Source organism: Peromyscus maniculatus, chromosome 11 (assembly GCF_049852395.1).
Source record: "Peromyscus maniculatus bairdii isolate BWxNUB_F1_BW_parent chromosome 11, HU_Pman_BW_mat_3.1, whole genome shotgun sequence".
Classification (NCBI taxonomy): domain Eukaryota; kingdom Metazoa; phylum Chordata; class Mammalia; order Rodentia; family Cricetidae; genus Peromyscus; species Peromyscus maniculatus.
Window position 1 is genome coordinate 35,112,088 of NC_134862.1, and position 23,795 is coordinate 35,135,882.

At 41.1% G+C, this 23,795-nt stretch overlaps 1 protein-coding gene across 1 annotated transcript in view; it reads right to left on the minus strand.

The window, feature by feature from the left end:
- The window catches only part of Actr3 (actin related protein 3), a 46,706-nt gene extending 23,408 nt beyond the window's left edge, over nt 1–23,298 (minus strand). Inside the window, exons 1-4 of the mRNA XM_076547251.1 lie at nt 23,251–23,298; nt 22,875–23,031; nt 5,495–5,550; nt 3,291–3,415 (exon numbers count right to left, since the gene is read on the minus strand). Of these exons, the coding sequence (XP_076403366.1) occupies nt 3,291–3,415; nt 5,495–5,550; nt 22,875–22,918 (225 nt within the window). The 5' untranslated portion in view covers nt 22,919–23,031; nt 23,251–23,298. The remainder of the gene's footprint in view (nt 1–3,290; nt 3,416–5,494; nt 5,551–22,874; nt 23,032–23,250) is intronic.
- Between the last annotated feature and the right edge of the window lie 497 nt (nt 23,299–23,795).

Below are 23,795 nucleotides of genomic sequence, written 5' to 3' on the forward strand. Positions count from 1 at the left end.
GACTACACTGACCTCACCTTCCCCGAGGCACTCTTTCCCTGAGCAGTAGGTGATGCCCAGTATCTTCCAAAGAAAAAGAAGACATCAAGAGAGGAATTGAATCTCCTTCACCAAATCTGTAAACTTCTATGTTAGCAATACTCCCTGCAATTATGTATACATGGGTATCTATCTGTGTGTTATGCACATATAAGTGCAGGTGCCTGAGAGTACAGAAGAGGGGGGAGGGGGTCTTCTCCCTTGAGGTGGAGTGACAGGCAGTAGTGAGCAGAAGGCCTTATGCAAGAACAGTATGCACTCGTAATCACTGACCCAGCTCTCAAGCTCCCACCCTATCTAATTCAGAGTATATTCCTCCACTTTAAGACTTTGTTATATGCCCCTTCTTTCAGTTTTTTTTTTTTTTTTTTGTTTTGTTTTGTTTTGTTTTGTTTTTTCGAGACAGGGTTTCTCTGTGTAGCTTTGCGCCTTTCCTGGAGCTCACTTGGTAGCCCAGGCTGGCCTCGAACTCACAGAGATCCGCCTGCCTCTGCCTCCCGAGTGCTGGGATTAAAGGCGTGCGCCACCACCGCCCGGCCCTTCTTTCAGTTTTGTGAGCAGAATTTAGCATTAAACATCCATCTTAATTCTGCAACTTATCCTTTCATCTCTCTCTCCCATCACAGCCTAACCTCATGAAATAGTACCCCCACTTAGTACTCCTTCCTGATAACCATTCACAAAGCTACATTCATCCAGCTTTACTACACTTGTACCTCCACAGACATCTTATTTGATATCCCATGCTGTTTATCTCTGTCCCTCTCCAGTCAAGCCTAATTAGTACACTTCTCAGGCTTCTCTCCTGCTACACACTCCCCTAGGTAACAGTATTCACCTCCTAAAGTAACTGATACCTCCCTTATCTCTATCCTTATCCATCTATTTTCTGAGCTCCAAAGCCCACACAACAGACTGTCTGGCAACATGTGAGCAGCCTCACAGGCACTTCGACTACACTACATCCGAAATTAAGCTTATTCTCTCCTCTATATTCCACCCCAGTGTTTCTACTTGAATGTCCTTAATTTCAGGAGTAACTAAGAATACCCTTAACTACCTATCTAGTTACCAACAGTGCCTTGTCAAACATTCCTTGTTAATCCTTAAATATCCACTTTCTTATTTTTCTTAAAAAATAAACTTCAACATACTATTGACTAAGACTTTTAGATTTCTATGCCAACAATAAAAAAAAAATAAGAAGTGGTGGATCATGGCAAATGACACAGTAAAATGCAATCCAGAGACCAGAACCAAATGGGAAATTTTATTAGACAGCTGCTTTTTTCCCCATAAGTAAACATCAAGAAAAGAAAGAGAGAAAATCCATATGCAGAAAGAGAAGTTATGGGTCAAAAGACTCATGAGACTCAACAGCTAAATCCAGTGGAAAATTCTTATTTTAACCATGGCCCAGACATTAACCAATTATGGAACACTCAGAGAAATGTACTACACTCTGACTAAAACCACGAGATGCTGTGAATAGGCAAGTACTTTGAAGTGACTGACCAAAAAATAATTGGGGAATGGAATAAAAAGTAAGATTAGTTATAAATTTGTAATTGCCAAAGGGGAGTGATAGGCATGTGTGGTCAATATATTTTTCTTTCTTTCTTTTTTTTATTAATTTGTTTTGTTGTTGTTATGAGACAGAGTCTCACTATGCAGCCCTGACTGGCCGGGAACTTGCTATGGAGACCAGGTTGGCCTCAAACTCACAAAGATCTTCTTCCCAAGGTCTGGTGCCACACTTAACCCTTTACTTTTAGTTATGAATTTTTCTGTAACATTTAATGTACACATGTGAACAAATGCACGCACATGCACGAGTGTATACACACACACACACACACACACACACACACACACACACACACACACACACACACACACTTTATCTTTATCCTTACTGCCATTACCCTAGTGTAGCGGTTCTCAACCTGTGAGTTGATATCCTGCATATCAGATATTTACATTATGATTCACAACAGTAGCAAAATTACTGTTATGAAGTAGCAATGAAATAATTTTATGGTTGGGGATCTCCACAACATGAAGAATTGTATTAAAGGGTCGCAGCAATAAGAAGGTTGAGAACCACGGCCTTAGATGAAGTCACTAAAACCACTTGCCATATCTCATTATCCCACAATCATACGTGCCTCCCTCAAATAATATATCCTCACTATTTGAGGACTACAAGACCTTCTTTATATTCATCCTCTAATCAAGGTCCACAATAATCCTGAAGTACTAACAACTCCATTATATAGATAAATAACTAAAACACAGAAAGTTAAGCCACTGGATGATACCAGAGCTAGCAAGAAACACAGCCAGAATTTGGGTTTGAACAGGCAGCCTTATTAACACTGTTCATCCAGTATATCCATGAATGTTGCCCACAGGGTGGAAGTGGCTCCCATGCAGCCTCTGGATTTCAGGAATATGAGCGATGCTGCCCCCCATCTTCCTCATATGCCTTCTTATATACTGGCCTCTCTGCCTAATGACTGTCTGTATATCTCACCTAACTCCTATTTTATTCTTCAAGACTTGGCTTAATGACTTATCCCTCAAGGACTGCTAAATCCCCAACTAGGCTAGCTCCACCTGTGGGACACATGCAGAACATCCTATCCCGATTCCCTTCTATCAACTTCATACTCATGGGGAGGAAGTTGTTTCTTGCTACTTTTTTAGCACAAAGCAAAAACTGCAGTTTTATCTTTATGTATGGTAGGGCAGTTATTTCATTTAAAATTACAAAGGAAGGAAAGCTCAAAGGAGGAAATGAATGGTTGGAAGTGCTTACCTTCCAGGAAGGCTAGAGTAGTGGCTATGGAAAGGACAGGGAAGAAAAGAGGCAGAAAAACATTCGCAGTTGTAGCAATATGGAGAAGAGAGAAAAATCCACCTCTACTGAGGGCCCTGGGAGGCAACGCCCATGGAAAAGTAAACCCACTCACTTCAGTATGTTAAAGCCATGGGGGAAGGAGAATTTCTATGGCCAGGAAGATGAGAACAGAGCTAGATGTGGTGGCACACCTTTAACCCCAGCACTCAAGAGGCAAAAGCAGGCAAATCTCTGAGTTCAAGGTCAGTCTGGTCTACATAGCCAGTTCCAGGCAAGACCCTGACTCAAAACTGCTAAAGCAAGAACAAGAAACTGATGCAAGAGAGCATCAAGTCCCTATCCGAGTGAGACAGCACAGCAACTGCCTGGACCACTCTCCGGCACATACCTTTGTTGCATAGGTGGGTTTCTCTATTGCTTCATCACCAATGAAGAAGTCTAGGTCATCCACACCTTTCATCACTCTCCTCTGGGCTTGATCACCTACTTTTGCAGACTCTTTGATTGCAATACCTTTGAAGTAAGTTAATAAGACATTTTACATTTTTCATCTTTTCAAATGAACCAAACTTTTAACCTGCCCTTCTTTTTTTTTTGGTTTTTCGAGACAGGGTTTCTCTGTGTAGCTTTGCGCCTTTCCTGGTACTCACTTGGTAGCCCAGGCTGGCCTCGAACTCACAGAGATCCGCCTGGCTCTGCCTCCCGAGTGCTGGGATTAAAGGCGTGCGCCACCACCGCCCGGCAAACCTGCCCTTCTTTAATTGTAAAGTGTGATTAAAAACAACAACAAATAGAATATTTAAACAGCTAAACTAAGGAATTAAAGTCATAAGAAACCTGTGACAAAATTCATTTTATACAATGACACCTCAACTTCCTCTGAGGGACAAGGCCTCAAGTACAAAATCCCCAAAAAAATATTACTATGGGATTGTTTCAACTATGTTTTCAAAAACTATTAAATCTATTTTGATTCTAATTGGGTATATGTGTGTTCCTAGGGTCTCACGCATGTCAGGCATATACTTCCACCAAGCTATATACCAGCCCTTAAATTTTTTACTTTTGAGACACAGTTCACTAAGCTACCCTGACAGTCTTGAACTTGGAACCCCCCTGTCTCAGCTTTCCAAGTAATGAGTGTGTTGCAATCCTTTGCCACCAACCCTTAGCTTCATTCTGAATAAAAATATAATCCTGGAAGGCCAAAGGGATGGCTCAGTGGATAAAAGCACTGTCCACAAGTCTCAGGACCTAAATTCAACCTCCAGAATCCTCTGGTAGAAGGAGAGAACTGACTCATCAGAAAGTAATCCTGACCTCTGTTTACATTATGTCCACTATGCAACCATACTCACATACATACACATAATAATTAAAAGTAAAATTATAATCTTATAAAAATACAAAGCTTGATGGACAATCAAGAAATTAAAGGTGAAAAACACTAACCAACAGTAGGAGAAAATCTGCAAAAAGAACTTCTAAAAGCAAGCTTTCTTGACATCTCTACTTAGTCTCTTCTTATTCTTGTCTACTAGGGATCTGTTAAATTTTAGTTCCATATAGGAAAAGACACCTCAATAAATTTAAGAAAACTCATAGTAATCCCTCTAAATAATTTCAGAAATCTGTCTATTCCCAGAGGTAAAATCTGTTATGTACATTTAGGGGCTGGAGAGATGGCTTGGTGGTTAAGGGCGCTTACAGTTCACCTAGAGGACCCACATCAAGTTCTCGGCACACCCAGCCGTCACAACTCCAGCTCTAGGAGATCAGATGCTCTCTTGTGTCTCCCACAGGCACCCATACATACATGGCAGACACATACACACAAGAATAAAAATAAAAACATAATTGTTTTTTAAAACCTGTTACATAGTCTTTAAGTTTTAATTTTCTGAATTCAAGTTAGGCATCTTCATTCAATATAATTATGCAAATAACCCTAAGTTGATGGAAATCAAAAATACGAAACTAATGTTGAACACAAGATACACCTTTACTAGCAAACATACCTCTAACAATCCAAATCTTCTAAAATTGTTACGGTCAGAAGAAAGTTAACAAAAGCAGGGAAGAACAAAAGTTCCCAAAGACAATATTACCAGCACAGTATGCTTATAGGATATCAGGAAACAGTGAGGCTGCTGAGCAGAGGATGACAGGCTCTTCATCTTCAAACACTGCCACTTGCAGTGGATGTCTATAGGATAGGTCTTGCAAATAGTAATCACACCTCTCACTGAAGTACAGTCACTTTATCTGAACTACAGGGGCTGGGGTTGTGCTACTTAATAACCAGTTACCGCCACACAAGGTAGCAAGCAATATCCTCAAAGCAGAAAACTGTTTAATTATCAACCCACTACTGGGTTTTGTTTTGTTTTCCTTAAAGAGACACTTAGCAGATTTGGTAAACAGCTGAAATGAATAGTTAAGAGATTTGGAAATAAGGTACCATTTAGGACCAGGCAATCATGTTTCTAAATGCCTGATTCTGATAGAATAGCATGCTTGATGAGTTATTTTACTTTGATAGTGAAGAAGACCTTTAAATCAGCTCATCTAGAGATTAAAAGAAATACTTACATGATGGGATGATAAACTGTGGTTCTGTATTTCCAGCATATCCTAGTTTTGTATATCTGCAAAATAAAAATGTCATAAAATTTCATTAATCTCAGTATATATTCTTAGATTTTTGTTAAAAAGTGGGATTTTACTATACATATCATACAATATTCAAAAGCTTAGTTCATTTAGCATCTCTGCCTTGAAAACTATCAAAAGCACTAGCTGGGAAGTGATGGTGGACACCTTTAATCCCAGCACTCACTCAAGAGGCAGAGGCAGGCAGGCAGGCCTGCCTCTGCTACAGAGTGAATTCCAAGAAAACTAGGGCTGTTACACAGAGAAACCCTCTCTCAAAAAACAAAAATTAAGAAAAGGGGGAGGGGGAAAGAAACAAAAAAGAATAAAAAGAAAATTATCAAAATCACATATAGTCACCGTCTGTTTCATTCTGCAGTATTGTGGACCAAACCATGAGGCTCTGTGCATGCTAGGCAGATGCTCGATGACTGAGCGACAAACTCAAATGCCTACTGCTTTTTTAAAAAGAACATTTATGTATGTACGAATACATGTATGTGTACCATGGTGCAGGTGTGGAAGTCAGGGGACAACTTTGAGGAGTTAGTTCTCTCTTTCCACCATATAGGTCCCAAGGACTGAACTTAAATCATGGGGCTTGACAGGAAGAGCCTTTTTAAGTTTACTCATTTACTGTGTGCATGCATCTAGGGGAGCAAAGCAAGTAGAATACAGAAAGGAGATGAAGGTTTTCTTTTAATTATCTGTAATTTCATATCCTTGAGTGTTTTACTATTCAAACAAATGATTTTTTAATGTTTTGATTCAGTGTTTCATCTATATTATTAAAACAAAAACTACTAAAATAATAAAAATTCTAATAATTAGAAGTCATAATGGCGCTTTGACAACATGCTGGGAGCTACTTAAGAGACGGACAAACCATTAACTACAAATAGGCTTTAGAAAGCAAGTCACAACGGTGTGTATTAGTCCATACTACAACGGTTTGTATTAGTCCATACTCAAACTTCCTAGATAGAAGTAACTTGCTGTGACATCACTGAACTCTGATAATTAGAAAAGAAAACTTTTCTAATATGAAAGAAGAACCAACTCTGGGGATGGTCAGCCCCAAACTAAGTTCAACAATTGAGTATACTAAACAGATTCAACCATAAAATACTAAGAGAAACACAAGACTGTCCAAAACATGATACTGCTTTGTTGACCAAACCTTCAAGTATTTCCCACTGCCTATGCTTTTGTTTCTAAAGCAAAACTCTGCAACAAATACGATGATGTTCCTTTAATATGGGATGCCTAATAACCTCTTCCAGCTGTTCCAATGCTGTGTTAGCCTCCCTAGGCACAGAACAGCTGAGAGCTTCTGAAGAGCTTGGCTCATCTCATGCCACTGAGCGTCTATTAACCCTGCTCTGACCACATCTGACGACTGCTCTCCAGCCCTCAACACAACCGTTACACTCCTACTCATCTTGCAAAATTCAGGGTATGTACATATCAACTACCTGTTTGAAAGCTTTCACAACCTCTCCAGACAGCCAACTGCCCTTTCATTATTTAATAATTTCCGAGACTTGATCCCATCTGTAAAAAGGGTTAACTGGTCTTTCACAAGGATTAAACAAGATAACACAGTAAAGTATTTACCACAGTATACACAGCACACACAAATATCAGTCCTAATTCTATTTTCCAGATATTCTCTCCACATTCCATTCCTTACATCATCTTAAATCACATAAATACCTTAAATTGAAAACTTACATAGTTATGACAATCATCTTTTTATAAGCCAACTGAGACTCTTATATTGTAGTTAATATCTGATACTCTTTCACATCAAAGTAGTACTTTATTCTTCCAATCCAAAATTTCTTCCTAATGTTAAATCTTTACATGTAGAAAAAAACAGAACTCCCAATAATATCTAGAAGTGGACATTTCTGAACTGTGCACAGGTCTGCAGACAGAAATCAATAGTGTTCCCTTGCATAAAAACTACCACAAGCTGACACGAACATGTTCCTCCCAGGAGATTCCATGACACTAACCATAAGCAGTCAGAAACAAGACTGTGCACATTAAATGTCAACAGTACCACCCAAGTCCAGGTTGTCACTGCACTAAAGCAGCGGTTCTCAACCTTCCCAATGCTGTGAGTGACCCTTTAATACAGTTCCTAATGTTGTAGTGATCCCAACCATAACATTTCCTTGCTAATTCGCAACTGTAACTTTGCTACTGTTATGAATCATAACATAAATGTCTAATATGAAGGATACTGGATTTGCAGCCCCTATGAAAGGGTCAATTGACCCCAAAGGGATAGTGACCCACAGGCTGAGACCCACTGCACTAAAGGGAGAGGACCCAAGGTATACCTTGTTTTCCTGAATAAATGGAACAGAATACATCATAGAAAACTGAGGACTTGTCTAATACAAGATAACCTCAAACTGCATGAGCCAGACAGAAACCCTCAAACAGGATGTCCTGCTTTTAAGTCTGGCACTCCTACAAAACAGAAGAAAATAATCTCTACAAATCACTGACTAACCCTAAAATCTTAAAATGATAATCTACTGCCTGCAAGATAAGATTTGTTTCAGTTTCTCTAAAATTAGTCAATTTTTAAAACAGTTAATACAGTCCCCACCAAATTAAAACCAAAAAGTAGGAGACTGAGGAGATGGCTCAGTGGTTAAGAACACAGGCTGTTTGTTCTTCCAGGGACCTGGGTTTCATTCCCAGCACCCACGTGGCAAGTCACAAGCATCTCTAACTGCAGTACCAGATGATCCAACTTCCTCTTTGGGCCTCTGAGGGCACCAGGCACACATGTGGTGTATAGACATACATGCAGGCAAAATACCCATAACATACAAAATAAATAAATGAGTAAATAAAGTTTTTAAAATTGGATCCGGTGCTCTGATTCCCTGAGATAAGTAGTATATTTAATTAGTCAGACAATTAGTCCCCATTAAACTCCTCATATGAAAAACCAGAAGACAATCCCAAAGTTTGTTAACTATCAGATAAAGACTGGACATCAGCTTTGACTACTACGATGAAATAAAAGAACAGTACTCTATCTGATAACAAGGAAGAAATCACCAGAAACATGAAAATTATACCAAGGACAAATGGAAACAGGTTAGGTTTTAAAAAACAAACAAACAAAAAGTCTCCTATAAAGACCATTGAGGAAACACAACAGCAAAGTGAAAAAGTTAAAAAAATTAGGCAACTTGAAAGCACATCAGCAGATAGTATCCATTCTGGAAGCAGGGAAAGAGGTAAGAAAAACACTGGACCCCTGGGGCTCGGGATACAATACCAAAAAGTGACACATTTGCAGCCATGGTTAAGAACCTTCCAAATTTAGTTACATACTTGAGAGACCTCAAACATTTAAATGCCAGGAAAATTATACTTAGGCACATCACAGTCAAATTACTGAAGATAAAAGATAAAGATTTGTGGAATATGACAGTCATTTGTAAAGAAACAAAAATGGTGTTTAGGGCTGGGAGGTGAAAGGAATAGAAAGATGCTGATAGACACAAACTTTCAATTACAAAAGTAATTACTAAATAATATGAAAAATAATTACAAGAATAATTATTCATAATAATTACCTAAGGAACAGCGTGGTAACTACGGCTAATAGTAATGTACCGCATATTCAAAATTTGCTTAAGGTACCACACATAAAGGTAGAATGCAATTATATGCTAGGGACTGGATATGTTACTTTGTAGGAATCATTGCATATGGTGCACTTACAGCACTATTTATACACCTTAAATACATACTAAAAATAAATCATTCTTTTGGGAGACATTTAATTCTTTACTGGGCTATGTTTTGCCTGTGTGGATACCTGTGTAAGAGTGTCGGGGCCCCTGGAACTGTAGTTACAGACAATTGTGAGCCACCACATGGGTATTGGGCATTGAACCTGGGTCCTTTGGAAGAGCAGTCAGTGCTCTTAATTGCTGAGCCATCTCTCCAGCCAGAGATGTTTAATTTGAATGGTGATTCTCCAGCAAAGTTGGTAGCATCCTGATGCTGTCACTACTCACTCAGTTTGTGTACTTGTTTTTTGTATTGCTTATATTATATTGAGTCACCTTCAACAGTTCAAAAATATGTCCAAATACGTCTACACAGAGAAATCATACTTAGTGACTATTTCAAAACATGTCAAAGACACACACACACAAGCACCAAAACCCTAGGATCGACTACTAACAAAGAAACACATGTGTTGGGAGCTTAAGCTAGTCAAACAAAGTAAGAGAACATCACTGTTTTTCTCTTCCAGAAGAGCAACACCAGAAACAGGAGTCACTATCTCCAACTAACAGGATGGAGGGGGGGCTTTGATTTTTAAATTTCTATCATTATTTCTCAAGTGTTCTATCCATGCATGAGTACTATTTTTAAGCAATTCCTGAGTAAGTACTATACGCTTATGAAGAAATTTTAATGAATACAAAATAAAATTAAAGGTAATTCTTTCCCATAGCTATCCCTACCTGCTCAGTAGTCACCCCATCAAGTTCTCTTGTATTCTCGAGCTAGCTCAGGCACAGATGCATGTGTGTATGCTGTTACATACGCAAATTATGAATCCACTTTATTTCTTTATACTTAGCTATACTGAGAAAAGTATCCCTATATCATGGAATAAAAATGGCAAAGCTGTCTTACTAAATTTTATGAAACCTATAAGGACAGTATAACATTTTTGAGAAAGTCAACCAAAAATGTTTCTCTATGGCCTAGGAAATTTTCAGAAGAGACTTTTCTAGACTAGAACAGCCACCACGGTGGATGAGCACACCTCCACAACGCTGATTTTGGCTTCTAAAGTTTAGGGGAATGGGCCTGCACCTAGGGATGGGAATTCAGAAGACAGAATTCCAAACACTTCTGAAGTTACCAAGTCTAGATAACTGAAATAACGGCAGGAGAAATAGCCAGTTGGGAGACAGGGGAGACCTAAACTGCTTAAAACACACACACACACATACACACACACACACACACACACACACACACACACACACACGATGTTTTATGCAAGAACTGGTGGTGTGACACAGTCCAGGAAGGAGAGAATCTGGAGATTCACTGGCAAAGCTCCCCTGGCTTCAAAACCATAAAAGGGTGAAATAAATATGTGAATATCAGCAGGCAATAATTCAGTATAGACATCTATTATATTATTCACTGTATATTGCTAAAAGAAACCCAATTATACAAAAACACTTTTTAGTAAAGTCAGTATCCTTATACTGTAAAATGCATTAGCATCCCTTCCTTTCGACATGACTATACCTTCTACAAACTGTGATGTTTTGTTATTACAACCATGCAGCTGACAAGGGTTCTCTGACTTAATACAGCAGTTTGTACATTATTTTTTGCTTTCAAAAGCACCTCACAACAAAAGGTACTTGAAGATAGCAACAGATCATAAATATGAAAGTACTTAATGGGAATAAGAATCAATGTTAAAATGAACTCGATGAAAGGCTGTGGTAAAAGCCAAAGAACAGCAAATACACTATTCCTCTGCAGTGGGTGACTCTGCAGTCTACAAAAAGGGAAAAAGGGCAGGGCACCCACACCCCACTTATCCCCAAATCAAACTTGGAAAGGCTGGGAATGAACCTCAGTGGTAGTGGATTTATACAGTACAAACCATGCCTTAGGTTCAATGCCCAGTAGCACAAGGTAGGGTGAGGAGGGGAGTCAAGGATGGCACTTCTTTGTTTTCTTTCTTTCCGAATTTCACAACTTTTACAGCAGACAGCACAACACAACAAACACAAGGTCACAGCACATGGAAGGTCTTCATCCTACTGATTCTGTGAAGCCATTTTCTACAATTTCTCAGTAGCTGAAAGAAGCCTATGAAAAGCCTGTTTCTGCCTTTACATGGCATAAAACATTGCACACAACTTGAAGCTATGATTATCCAACCGGAAATGAAAGAAGATGAAGACCAATGCACCCCCTGTAAAGAGCTTGGCTTTAGCTTTGCCACAGCTTTCTTCACTCTGGACCCAAACTCCAAGGGCAAAATCTAGGGTTAGGAACTTTAGAATAAGAATGTCAGAGCTATTTCACAGAACTTGCCCAACAAGCAGCAAATATTAGCTGGGAAAATGTATTAAAATTGCTTAGAAAACTTTTCTAATTGTAGAACTCCAGGGTTTTTCTTACCATCTGCAAGTAAATGTTCAACCTTACATAAAAAAAACCTAGTGGAATATTGGGAGAAAACCTGAACTCTCAGTCAACAGAGACAACACTATTCTAGTTCCCTCAAGTTCAAACTTGGAATCTAGCCAGAACTTAGGACCAAATGGACACAGGTGAGCCAAGTACAATGGTCACTCCTGGAATCCTAGTATGTGGAGGCTAGAGTAGAAGGTTCTTGAGTTTGAGGTCAACTTGACCGATAGAACTAGTCCCAGGCTATCCTACACTCCCCTAGGAAGGACCCTATCTCAAAAAACCGAGTGGGGTGGGGTGGGGAGGGGAGGGGAGGGGAGGGGAGGGGAGGGGAGGGGAGGGGAGGGTGTTCCACCATTTGGAAGCCTGGATCCTGATCCTACAAACATCTATAATGACAGAAGTATGATCACAGAAACAGACTTCTAATGTCTAAGCAATGACACTAAATTCACAAAGTTCCCTTCCATAAAATTAAAAGTAACAACAGACATCACTTTCTTAGAATCAGTGAGTGTTTCCTTCCCAAATGACTTGTCCTCCAGACCTCCTTACATGCCTCTCTATCCATTCCTGGAATAATCTCTTCCAAGACTGTCTTCCCAATCACTCAGACAATATCTGTCCATTATCACAAACAGCAGAGATTACAGCAGTAAATACTTCCCTCATGAAAGTCAATCACAAAGGCCACAAATTGTATGCTTCCATTTTTGTGAAATCCTAAAAGTTCACAAATCAAAGACAGAAAGTGGATCAATGCATGCAAAGGGTTGAGCTCAGACAGAGGGAACGAATGTGACTGCTAGTGAGCAGAGTGTGGAAAATGTCCCCAGCTGACTGTGATGATGACTGTATTACCTGGTGACTATGCTAAACTACTCAATCGTGTGAAAGCCTTTAAATGTCACACCTAACATGCCTGATTTCTGTCAAGCAGTTTACACTAAAACAGAGCCTAGGTATATGATGAATTAGCATACGAAAAACAACTGGAACAGTGCCTGGCATACAGAATGTATTGTATATTTAGTCTTCTCTATCTTTTCCACTGTAGGGAGTGCTATTTTTTTTCCCTCCAGAATCTAATTTCCAACGCTAATTGACAAGAACCACCGCTGAGGATTAAGTCTTGGTAGGAGGCAAAACTTGTCTCATCTAGGAGGAAAAGAATATGTCATCACACATCAGGAACAACTCTCCAATCCATGGTCTAGTAACTCCAGCTAGTCTGCCAGAACTTTGAATCCTTCGTGAAGTGAGGTCTCAGCTTAGGACTCACGCTCTTTCTGCAGCACATCCTTGATGGGGCTCCTGCTGTCCAGACCTCCCTTCTTTGCACCTGCACTCAATATTTCTTTTCTTTTATATCCACTAGAATAACTGTGCTAATGTTACTGTATCCAAAAACGTCTACAGTGGGACTAATGTATACGGTGGGTACATTTTTTTTGATTCTTTTCAGTCTTCCTATCAGTTTTAAAGGCCACCCTCCCCCCACCTTTTTTTTTCCTTCAAGACAAGGTTTCTCTGCATAGCCCTGGCTGTCCCAGAACTAACTATGTAGACCAGGCTGGCCTCCAACATGGAGATCCACCGCCTCTGCCTTCTGAGTGCTGGAATCAAAGGTGTTCATCACTACCGTCCAGCACCATCTCCCCTTTTTAAAAGCTCAATCTGTTTTTCAAATAACTTCCCTTATGGAACTAGAAACAAGATGAGCAGGGTCATTCACACATACTGACAAGGCCAGTCAGGGAATACTTCCACTCCCACAACAAAAAAACTACAACAGGAGACAAAAATTTGGCTTTAAATACAATTTCTCACAACAGATTACAATGCCTTTGAATGTTCTAAATACAAAAAAGTTTCAGCCATTACTAATTATTTGCTATCACCATTACCCTTTATTATAAAGCAAAATTACAAAGACTTTTGAACAGTAAACATTCATGTCTTTATTACAATTTTGTGTTTTTAGATAATACACCCAAATATGCCATGTACTCCAGAAACAGCAACCTGATTCTACTTTCCAATAACTGGTTTCATTTAACCTACACAATCATTATTTCAGAGCCAAACAGCAAGTTCTCTCAGTCTAGTTTTCCATTTTCAGAGAAATTTACTTTCCTAAGTTCCATTTTTCATTTCACTTTGTTTCATATAGTTTCTAACATAAAGGATTGACAGGTCTCATGTGTCCCAGGCTAGCCTTAAACTCACTATGTAGCCAAGGACAACCTCCTGCTCCCCTAGGGCTGGGGTTCAGGCATGTACCACCACATCAAACTCAGCAGTTCCATTTCACTGCTCAAGAGATACTCACTTTCAAACTACAGAAATAGTCACTTTTAACATTTAACTATAGTAAAAATTATCTTCTTAATTGAACTAAGGAAAATTAATCTGCAATTGTCAACACACCCTTAGGTACAATATTTACTCATAGAATACTGAAATGGACCACACATAGTTCTTTATCATTTAACTTGCATTGTAATTGATCACTATAACCTTCCTACACATTCCATGTTTATACTGAATTTAGTAGTTCTAAAAGCAATTAATTTTTTTTGTTTGTTTGTTTTTCTTGACAGGGTTTCTCTGTGTAGCTTTGCGCCTTTCCTGGAACTCACTCTGTAGCCCAGGCTGGCCTTGAACTCACAGAGATCCACCTGGCTCTTCCTCCCAAGTGCTGGGATTAAAGGCGTGCGCCACCACTGCCCCGCTAGGTAATTAATTTTTAAAGGATGAATGCTTAAGAAGAAATCTCTTATCTGGATTAAAAAATTAACCACTTACTGAGTACAGTATATTCCCACTAGGGTCAATCTCTAGAAGGACTGCACATTGCTCCTCAAACTCTAGATGAGAGGTTCTCAACCTGGGTGGGCTGTGACCCTTTGGGGTCAAATGATGCTTTCACGGGGGTCTCATATTAGATATCCTGCATGTCAGATATTTACAATTCAATTTATAACAGTAGAAAAATTACAGTTATGAAGTAGCAATGAAATAATTTTATGGCTGGAGGTCACCACAACATAAGGAACCGCAACATTAGGAAGGTTGAGAACCACCGCTCTAGATCTACTCAATACCTCATGATCCTTATATCTTTAAAATATATCGTATCTACTTCTGTAGGACTTCTGAAAGAGTAATAACTATCTTAAAAAAAAAAAACCAAAAACTTAAAAAGGGCCTTAAAATGGCTGATTTACACAACCCATTCAGTATCTGTGGTTATCTGAATGAGAACAGCCCCAAAAGGAGATGGGGCCTTGTTGGTGGAGGTGTATCACTGGGGGAGGGCTTTAAGGCTTTACCACAGCCACTCAATTAATGCATGCTTGAGCTCACCACTACACACACCTCTCTCCTTTGCAGCGCTGGGCTTTGTGTTTCTAGAAAAGCCCCCATAAGTGCTCAGTTCTGTAATCAATTCTATGTGAATTATTAGGTATGTCACTTAAATTCTGAAAAAAAATTATTAACATTTCACTTAATTTATGAAAGTAACAAAGTAATTGGTTTCTAAAAATGCTTACAAAACACATTATATTTACTTAAAATAATTTCTAAAACTTAATTAAGCAAGCATTTGTTTTCTACTTCAAATATCAAAAAAAAAAAAAATCAAGCCTAAATTATAAGGTCTTTTGTATCCTAAATGCCCTTCAGGATTGCTATCCCTCCTCTTGGTAACCCTTTGTTCATACTGAACACTCAAGAAGAAGTAGACACACTTTCTCAAGAGTACCTACCTTACTTTCATGAAAGGCAATGCATAGTGCCGTGGCTTGTTAGACGGTGGAACTGAAATAAATTATCTTTTAAAAGAAGAACAAAAGCACTTAGGAAGAAAATAGTGGAATGTTCAGCCTCAGAACACCTCAATACACTCAAGTACCAGTTAGGGTAGAAACCAGTTAGGGTAGAAAGGGTGAAGACACACACAACACACAAACTCACTGCCACTCCTTTACCGGTTTCAAGGAACAAGTGTGAAAAAGCAAACAGCCGAGTTTAAGGCAATGGATCAGAAATGATTTGGGACAAAAAAAAAAAAAACCCTGAAGCAAACAAACGTTTACAATATCACAAAACGCCTTTTGAGAACGAACATAGGGATGTCATCTGTCTTTTTTTGTTCCCATGATCATGACAGGTCTTTTTTGTGTCTTATAGAAGGCACACACACAGCAACCAAACACAAAGTAATAGACATTACTATCTTATTCCAAAGAACCAAATTTAAACCATCACCTATCTTGCACTGGTTAATCCATGAATATTCTAAGGGCTTGGTGAGTGAGAATGCACATGTTGTAGTGTGGCTAGTACTTAGTGTTCTGTTCCTCCTTTTTTATCATATGGCTATTACAGACAGGTAGTGTCATTAAAACCCTAACAAGTTCCAATAGAATTACAGAGAGCACTGAATGCTTTTATTATCCAGAGGACTTCGAGAAATGTGCTTGATGATACATTTTAGCCACTCCACACTTCTGCCTCCAGGACAACATTGTAACTATTTCACTCGTAGGGGAGCTGGGGAGCGGGGACTGCTGGACAGGGGGTTTTAGCACAACTCTGAGATATTCCCCTCCTGATTAAAAAGTTTGCCTCTCAGAAGAAACAGGATGAAATAGAGTATGACTCACAAGCCACAGGCGCTCACTGACTCGCTGGCTCCCTAGCTCCCGTCATGACATTCCAGAAGCTGTTTCACACGGAGGAGGCCGGCGTATTAAAGAAGCACTGCAACTCTATCTTTCTGTTCTTTTCTCTTTTAATTCTCATTTTATCAGCCAGTCTACAAACTGCTATGATACAAACTGTTATGATATAACGTCGGAATGTCTGACTTAAGGAAGTCCCTTTATTTCTCACTCCTCAAGGACATTTCTAGCTACAAAACAGCATTACAAATACAACTATTCCAATTCTACTGTTTTGTTTTTTAGTATTTCTTTCTTTCGTGCACGCTGTCAGGCCAGGTTCAAGTGCCTTCACCCACTGAGCCATCTCTGTGTCTCCCAAATTTAAAGGTTCTTAAAGTTAATTCCTGAGCAAAGGAGATGACCCAGTGGGTAGAGGTTCTTGCTGCCAAGCTTAGTCCCCTGTGTTTCATCCCCAGGGCCCACACCCACACCCCAGAAAATAAATGTTAAAAACTAAAAACAAAAACCATAGGCTAACTCCTGTATCATCCTAATCATTCAAGGTCACGATCGTGAAATCCTCATTTATGAATTTACAACCCTAATTCCAAACCCTAGCTGTACTGCCTTCTCTCCTCTTAAATAAGCAAAACCCATACTGACTGCACCAGATACAGCAAGAAGGCCAAGGTCTGTGTGAGATAAGAAAATAAGCACAAAACATCATGTTCTTTTCCTTAAAAACTTTAATTAAAAAAAAAAAAAAACCAGGAGGGAGCTAACTGATGATTATAATTGCAACATACCATGTTCTCCCCATGTGCCGAGCCCTGTGTAAGAAACCATTTTTAAGCATTATAAAACTAAATAAGGAAGAAAATTACAACTGCTAAACCCTAAGTGAGAAAAGAAAGACCTTCTGAACTGGAAGGGTGCAAAGCACACAGGTTCTTCCGTGGCAGGGCTTGAATTCAATTCCTCGCAAGCCATAAAGAAAGAGTGCACAGGGAAAGGAGAGGTGCAGACGAGAGCAGCAGTCTTCCAACATCCACCTTCCACTCCACCCCACCACCACCAGCCGGCTGCAAACTGTACCTTCCCTACGATACCCTACCCACCCGCAAAGCTGCTGCTGAGCAGGCTGCTTGAGAATCATCCAGGAAACAGAGTGTGCTGGCTCACACCTGCCATCTCCACTCTTGGAAGACTGAGATAGGAAGACTGCCCTGAGTTGAGCTACGAAGTGAGCTCCAGGCTGCCCGGAAGCTTCAGTGAGGTTTGTGTTCTCAACAAACACGAGTAGACTCATCTAGGAAGCCCATTGAAACAAACGCTCGTTGACTCCACACACTGTGTACAGAGTTTTAAAAACCATACTCCTAACTGGGTGTGGTGGTGCCAGTCACCTTGGTGTTTGCTCAAGAGGTGGGGACAACAGTGCCAGGCCACCCTGGGCTACATGGGACTCAGTATCAAAAAAGAAAGAAAGAACCAAGCAAAGGCATACTCCTATTCCTGTTTCACACTCACTCACTGTAAGAACAGGAGCAGATCTCGCAGTACAGATCGAGTTGCTGCCATACACCAAGCCTGGTTGCTTGACCTCACTCTCCTCCACGCAGTCCTACTGCATTCCACTCAGTAAATGGACTAAACGTCCTGGTTTCAGCATCAACTACTCTCCTTGAGAATTTGGACTCCTATCAAGTAGAGTTCTTTTACAATTAAGTTTTGCTGACATATAAAACCTAATACAGGAGATGTTGGAAAGTGTCAGTTCACATATAAAATCTAAACTTACATTATGTTATCCAACAGCCCAAAACTCACGAAGGAGGCCGGCAGTACAGGCCAAGCAGCCACTTTTCCCCTCAGCAGGGTGCACAAACAGCTTTCCTTCCTTCCCTTGGTAAGATGCTCTCCTGTGCATCTACCCAGCTCCTTGAAAGGATGGCTCAAATCTGACATTCATTACAGCTTGCTTGACTTCCTGACCACAGTCACCACTTTCCTGAAAACCTGGAAAACAGCTCTTACTATCTGAAAAGCACATATCTAGTGTTTGATAACTGCCAGTATCAGCTGCCTGTGGTGGCTCACAACAGTCAACCCAGCACTCAGGAAACCAAGACAAGAGAATCACTGCAAGTTTAAGAGCAGCCTGAGTTACAGTGATTACTGCTACTCGGTGAGATTACTTCAAAAAAACAAAAACTGAGAGAACCCTGCCTCTATCCACCACCTTTAATGTTTAATGTTAGGATTAGGATTCATGAGGGCAGTCTGTATTAGATATTTTTACTATAATTCCAAGAGTGCCTGGACTACTACTGGGAAGTATAAAGTAAACCTCAACCATCCTCAAGTAACTATCGAATAAATTAATCCCTTCCCAACCCAAAACACTGAAACAATTAAAAACTGTCCATGGTTGATCCTTCAGATTCCATGTTACTGAAGTTAGGCAAGTGGTTTAACCTCCTGGAGCTTAAGTTTCTTGTCTATATAACACAAACAGCACTGCTCAAGGAGAAGGGAAAGGGTGAGGAGCTGATACACAGCATTCACCACAGGCCTTGCACATGCTCTTACTAAGCAGTAGCTACTTCCTGAGAAACCCCAGTCTTCTTTTTTTTTTTAAGTAACAAGGAGATAGTGTAGAAATTCAAATATTCAGGAAAAAATCTAAAGAAAAACAAAAAGATTTCACTAATTGAATCAAATTCATAAGGCTAGGATTATTTCTACAATATCACTGTAAACAAGAGTTAGGCTGAATTAATTTTACTAACAGAAACTGATGTATATAATTCTCTAAAAGGGGGCTCAAAGAACCCCACAGGCTCAAATACAGAACTTAGTTCAAGCAGCTACTCCACAACCTACCAACTAAATGATATTAAAGGTAATATTCTCCCTTCTCACTTGTAAAAAGCAAAAAAGAGCTGTCAGAAGTCAAATTAAGACAGAACAAACTAAAACCCTGGCCATTGGATTTACCAGTAGCCAACCTTTCCCTTCTGTTCTTAAGAATAAAAATTCTGAACTGTGTTTAACAATAGCCCTGGAAAGGTCACTACACAGTGCATCCCAAAGTCAGTCTAGAAAACATGAACCTGGCAGGCAGTAAAGATGCTAGCAGGAAAGGAGTCTTAAGAACCTGTCCTCTCAACAGCAGTGTGTCTATTACCTTAAACAACATACACAAGTAATCAAGAGTAAGAGTTTCAAAGAATCTTTGTTATCAAGATATTATGAATGTTCCTGCCTTCTGTATTATTAACACATTACAAACAGAATACAGTCAAGAAAGAGAAACTTCCTAAGTATGCTTTCACTCATCCATGGCTTCTCACTGCTCTCAAACTCCTCTTTACTAACTAATAGGATTTGGCCACAGGATGAACTATAAAGACCCTACTTTTACCAAAACCAACAAAAATATTTGTGCTTACAGTTAGAAGACTGCTTAAAAAAAAAAAAAAGATTTGAGAAATTCTATAATTTATTTAAATATATCCAAGATTGCAAAATAAGGCTGTATATTAACCTGTTATTTAATCAGTGGGTATAACCCACTAAAGCAGTTTCTCAGTGAAAAACAAAATACATAAAGAGAAAAGAAAGTCCACAATGCAATGGTGGAGAAATGAGTGAAAACAGGCAAAAATGAAACTCCCTTACAATAACTTTATTTACCAAGCATTACATCCTTTCCATGCTTTAAAAACTGCTTTTCTCATCACTGCTCCCTCTGTCTGACTGGGTCTGAAGCAGGGCCTTGTGCATGTTGAGGCACTCTGTCCTAAGCTACACTCCCAAGTCCTACACTGATTTCTGAGCAACCAGATTTCTGAGCAGGAATTTTATTCTACAATACTTTGCCAATATAGACCAAAAAGTATGTTGCCATGATATGGATATGAAGTAAGTCTTTCTTTCTTAATTCTTTAGGTATGTGAAAAACACTCCATGATCTGAACCTGGGTCATGATGATGAATCTTTGATGACGAATTATGCTGGAGGATTCCTAATTTAAAGTTCTGGAATTAAACTTCATGTGTCCTAACTCTTAAAGCATCAAGACCACCATCAAGATTAGCAGACTATCACTTTTTGCCTAAATTCTTTAATGAAATGGGATGGACAACCTGCAAATGTTTCACTCACTCTATAAGCACAAGATAGCCACGTAAGAGGTGCGTGTAATGGCTAAAGCATGGGGGAGGGAAACACAAGCTAAAGGAGCACCTGCTGCATTTGGGGAGTTATTTAGATGAAAAACTCCGTTAGTCAGTCTTGGACATGCTAGCTATCCTGGTCACTGAGAGACGGGTTTCCTGATAAAATTCAAGGTATGATTTCTAAACTGCTATACTTAATACCCAACTTGGGAGGTGGGGGAAGGGGGATGTTACACAAAAATCCTTTTGAGAAGCAAAATAAACAGAACTCTAAACTGGGAAAATCAGATTGTGATCAAAGGTAAAAATACTGAATAGAGAACATGACTTTAATCAGTTCAATCTGTATCATAAATCAATGTCCAGCTAACCAATCCTTGTAAGGCGAGATGAGTGTAGTAATGTAATGATTTAGTAATTGAGATATTGGACAGAAATAGCCGACACAGAAGCGGCACCACTCCTCCTGGTCACTCAACGTGTGTTTTTAATTCAAGGTTACCCGCTCAGAAAAAAAAAAAAAGGTCACTTAGGGACAGCTAAGTTCAATGAGCTACCCAATACTACTCATTCAAAAATAACCAAGACTGCATTTCAAAAGAAATGCATAAAAAGAAACATCCTATTTAAGCTGTCTCGGCATTATTTATAAGGTGGTCAATGACTACACGATTTCCTAACAATAACAATCATTTCTAAAGCATGAAGTATTACATAGCAGTATCTGTAACTTCAATACAAGGCACTTGAAAAGTCCTATTCACTCATCTATTCACCAATTAAACTATATGAAAGGATAAACTTAAATATACATATAGAAACGCTTCAGGGGAACGAGACTGGGTTGAAAGAAAATCTAACTTTAATAGGATGTCAACTAAGAAATACATAGGAATTCCAAGACTAAGTATTTTCCAAGAAAAAAAAAAAAAAGAACTACGATATCCGTTGTTTCCGGCTGCCTGGATGGTACGTTAGAAATAAAGGCAGGAGACTTAAGATTGGAGGAATTTACACAGACTAACTAGTGTGGGGGGAAAGGCATCTTTTAAATTACCGTGGAACAGTGAATAAGAGGGGAAAGGCTGGCAACTGTCCTCAAAACCACTGGTGTGTTTGAGGGTTAGACATCAACACAGGAGTCTCTCCTCCACAAAGTATTTCAACCTAGAACATCAAAAATGAAGTCTTCTCTCTAAGTCACTGCACAGAGCAAGTTGTAACTCTCTAAAAGCTTCATTAATACAAAACCACCACTTTCAAGCCATTTCAGTCAACCACACTACTATCAGAAACAATTACTTTAAATCAATTTATACATTCCTTTATACCTCTATGCCTCCTTTCGGCATTCAAGACACTGTCACAAAACGAACGTAAACGTTTAGTTTAGTTTCCAGGGTGCGTCCCTGCTCTCCCCTCTCGGCCTCCCTCCGTGGGCACGAGAACATTTTTTTTTTTAATTCAAACACACTGATACCTAGCACTCAGAATCCACTCTTTCTGCAACCTGCTTAATTTTGAAAGTTCTAACAAGACGTGCTAACGTTGGAGACGAAAAACTACCTTATAAGGCTATAAAAGACGGAAAGCAGGAAGCGGCTTTGACAAAACTGAGGAAGTTGCAGCGCGCTTGCTCACTAAGGGACTTTTTTTGAGGCAAGAGCAATAACCCCATGAGATCCTCCTCGCTGGAACTGAAATGTGACTTGGTCCACTGGGTAGTGGGAGAGGGGGCCAGGACTGGGTGCCGGGTGGAACACAGGCGGCGCGTGGGGACGGGGACCGGGGGGGGGGGGTCCTCTGCAAAAGCCCCCATTCCAGCTTTCCATCTTCACAAGCCTGGCTCTTCCCTCTCCCCACCCACACGCCCTAGAGATTGAGGGTTGTCACAGCGATCTTGCAAAACCTGCAAGAAGGGAGCGCTTCTCTTTTCTCTCTCTCTTTTTTTTTTCCCTTGATCCCATGTCTGGCGGTCCCCTGTGAGTCCCCCAAGATCCCAAAGGGAGAGGTGGGGGAAGGAAAGCCAGGTGGGCCGGCCGGCCGGCCTTCTCAGGAGGGAAGGGCCTGGAAAGATCTTCGTCCCGGGAGGGCTGAGACGACCCGAGCAGGGAGGGAGGCTCCCGGCACCAGCAGCCCTCGCCAGTCCGGCCGGCTCACTCCCCCCCCCTCCCCATTCATCTCCCTCCTCCGGCAGTCCCCAGCCTCAGTGCCCCCCACCCAGAGAAGCCCCGCCGTACCCCGTGCCACAGTCCACCACACAGGCCGGCAGCCGTCCCGCCATCTTCCTCCTCGCCCGCCGCCGCCGCCGCCGCCGCCGCCCGTTCCGTGCTGCTAGAGGCCGGGGATGGAGGTGGGAGCTAGCTGACCATGCACTGGCCTGGGCCGCCCTCGGTCCTGAGGGAGGAAGGGAGGGAGCTGTGGGAAGCCCGAGCAGTAGCGAGTGAGCAGCAGCCTAGTACTTCCGCAAGCCCGGCAGGCTGGCCGGCCGGCAGGCTGTCCCCGCCCTGCCCCGCCGCGGCCTCCTCCTCCTCCACCCCTCCGCTCTCTCGGCCCTCCTCCTCCTCCTCCTCCTCCTCACTCCCGCCCCCACCCTACAACTTCTTCCCCTCACACTGCCTTGCCGCGGGTAGCCAAGATGGCCGCCGCTGCCGACGCCCCGGCCAGGCCAGGCCCCGGGCCGCGGTCGCGCCTACTTCCGGTTCCGGGTGGGAGGGGCGAGAGCGCGTGCGCCGTAGCGTGCCGCCCGGGCGGCCTCGGCTCCTTTCCGGACATCCGACAACTCCACTTCGGGTTTTCAGACGGCTAGACATCCGGAACCCAAGCGGAGCTTGAAGGGTTTGGGGGCAGCACATGCGCGGTGGCGGGCAGCCGTAGGCCGCGGCTCCGGTTCCGACTTGCGGAAAACTCCACTTCGCGTTTTCCGTCCGGCGAAAGCCCAGAAAGTCAGGCTGAGTTTCCAGTTCTGAAGCCGCTGCCTTTTGGTGGTCGTGGGTGTGTACGTCTGTGTGTGTGTTCCTTCTCTGCTAGCTTGAGGAAATGAGCAGAAGCGCTTCTCTGCTGCGGGGGAGAGGGGCTAATTGGAAACGTGCTCAGCAGCGTGCCCCCTTTATCGCTGTAGCACATCTTGATGAGCAGTCAGGAAAGGGATGAACCAAGGT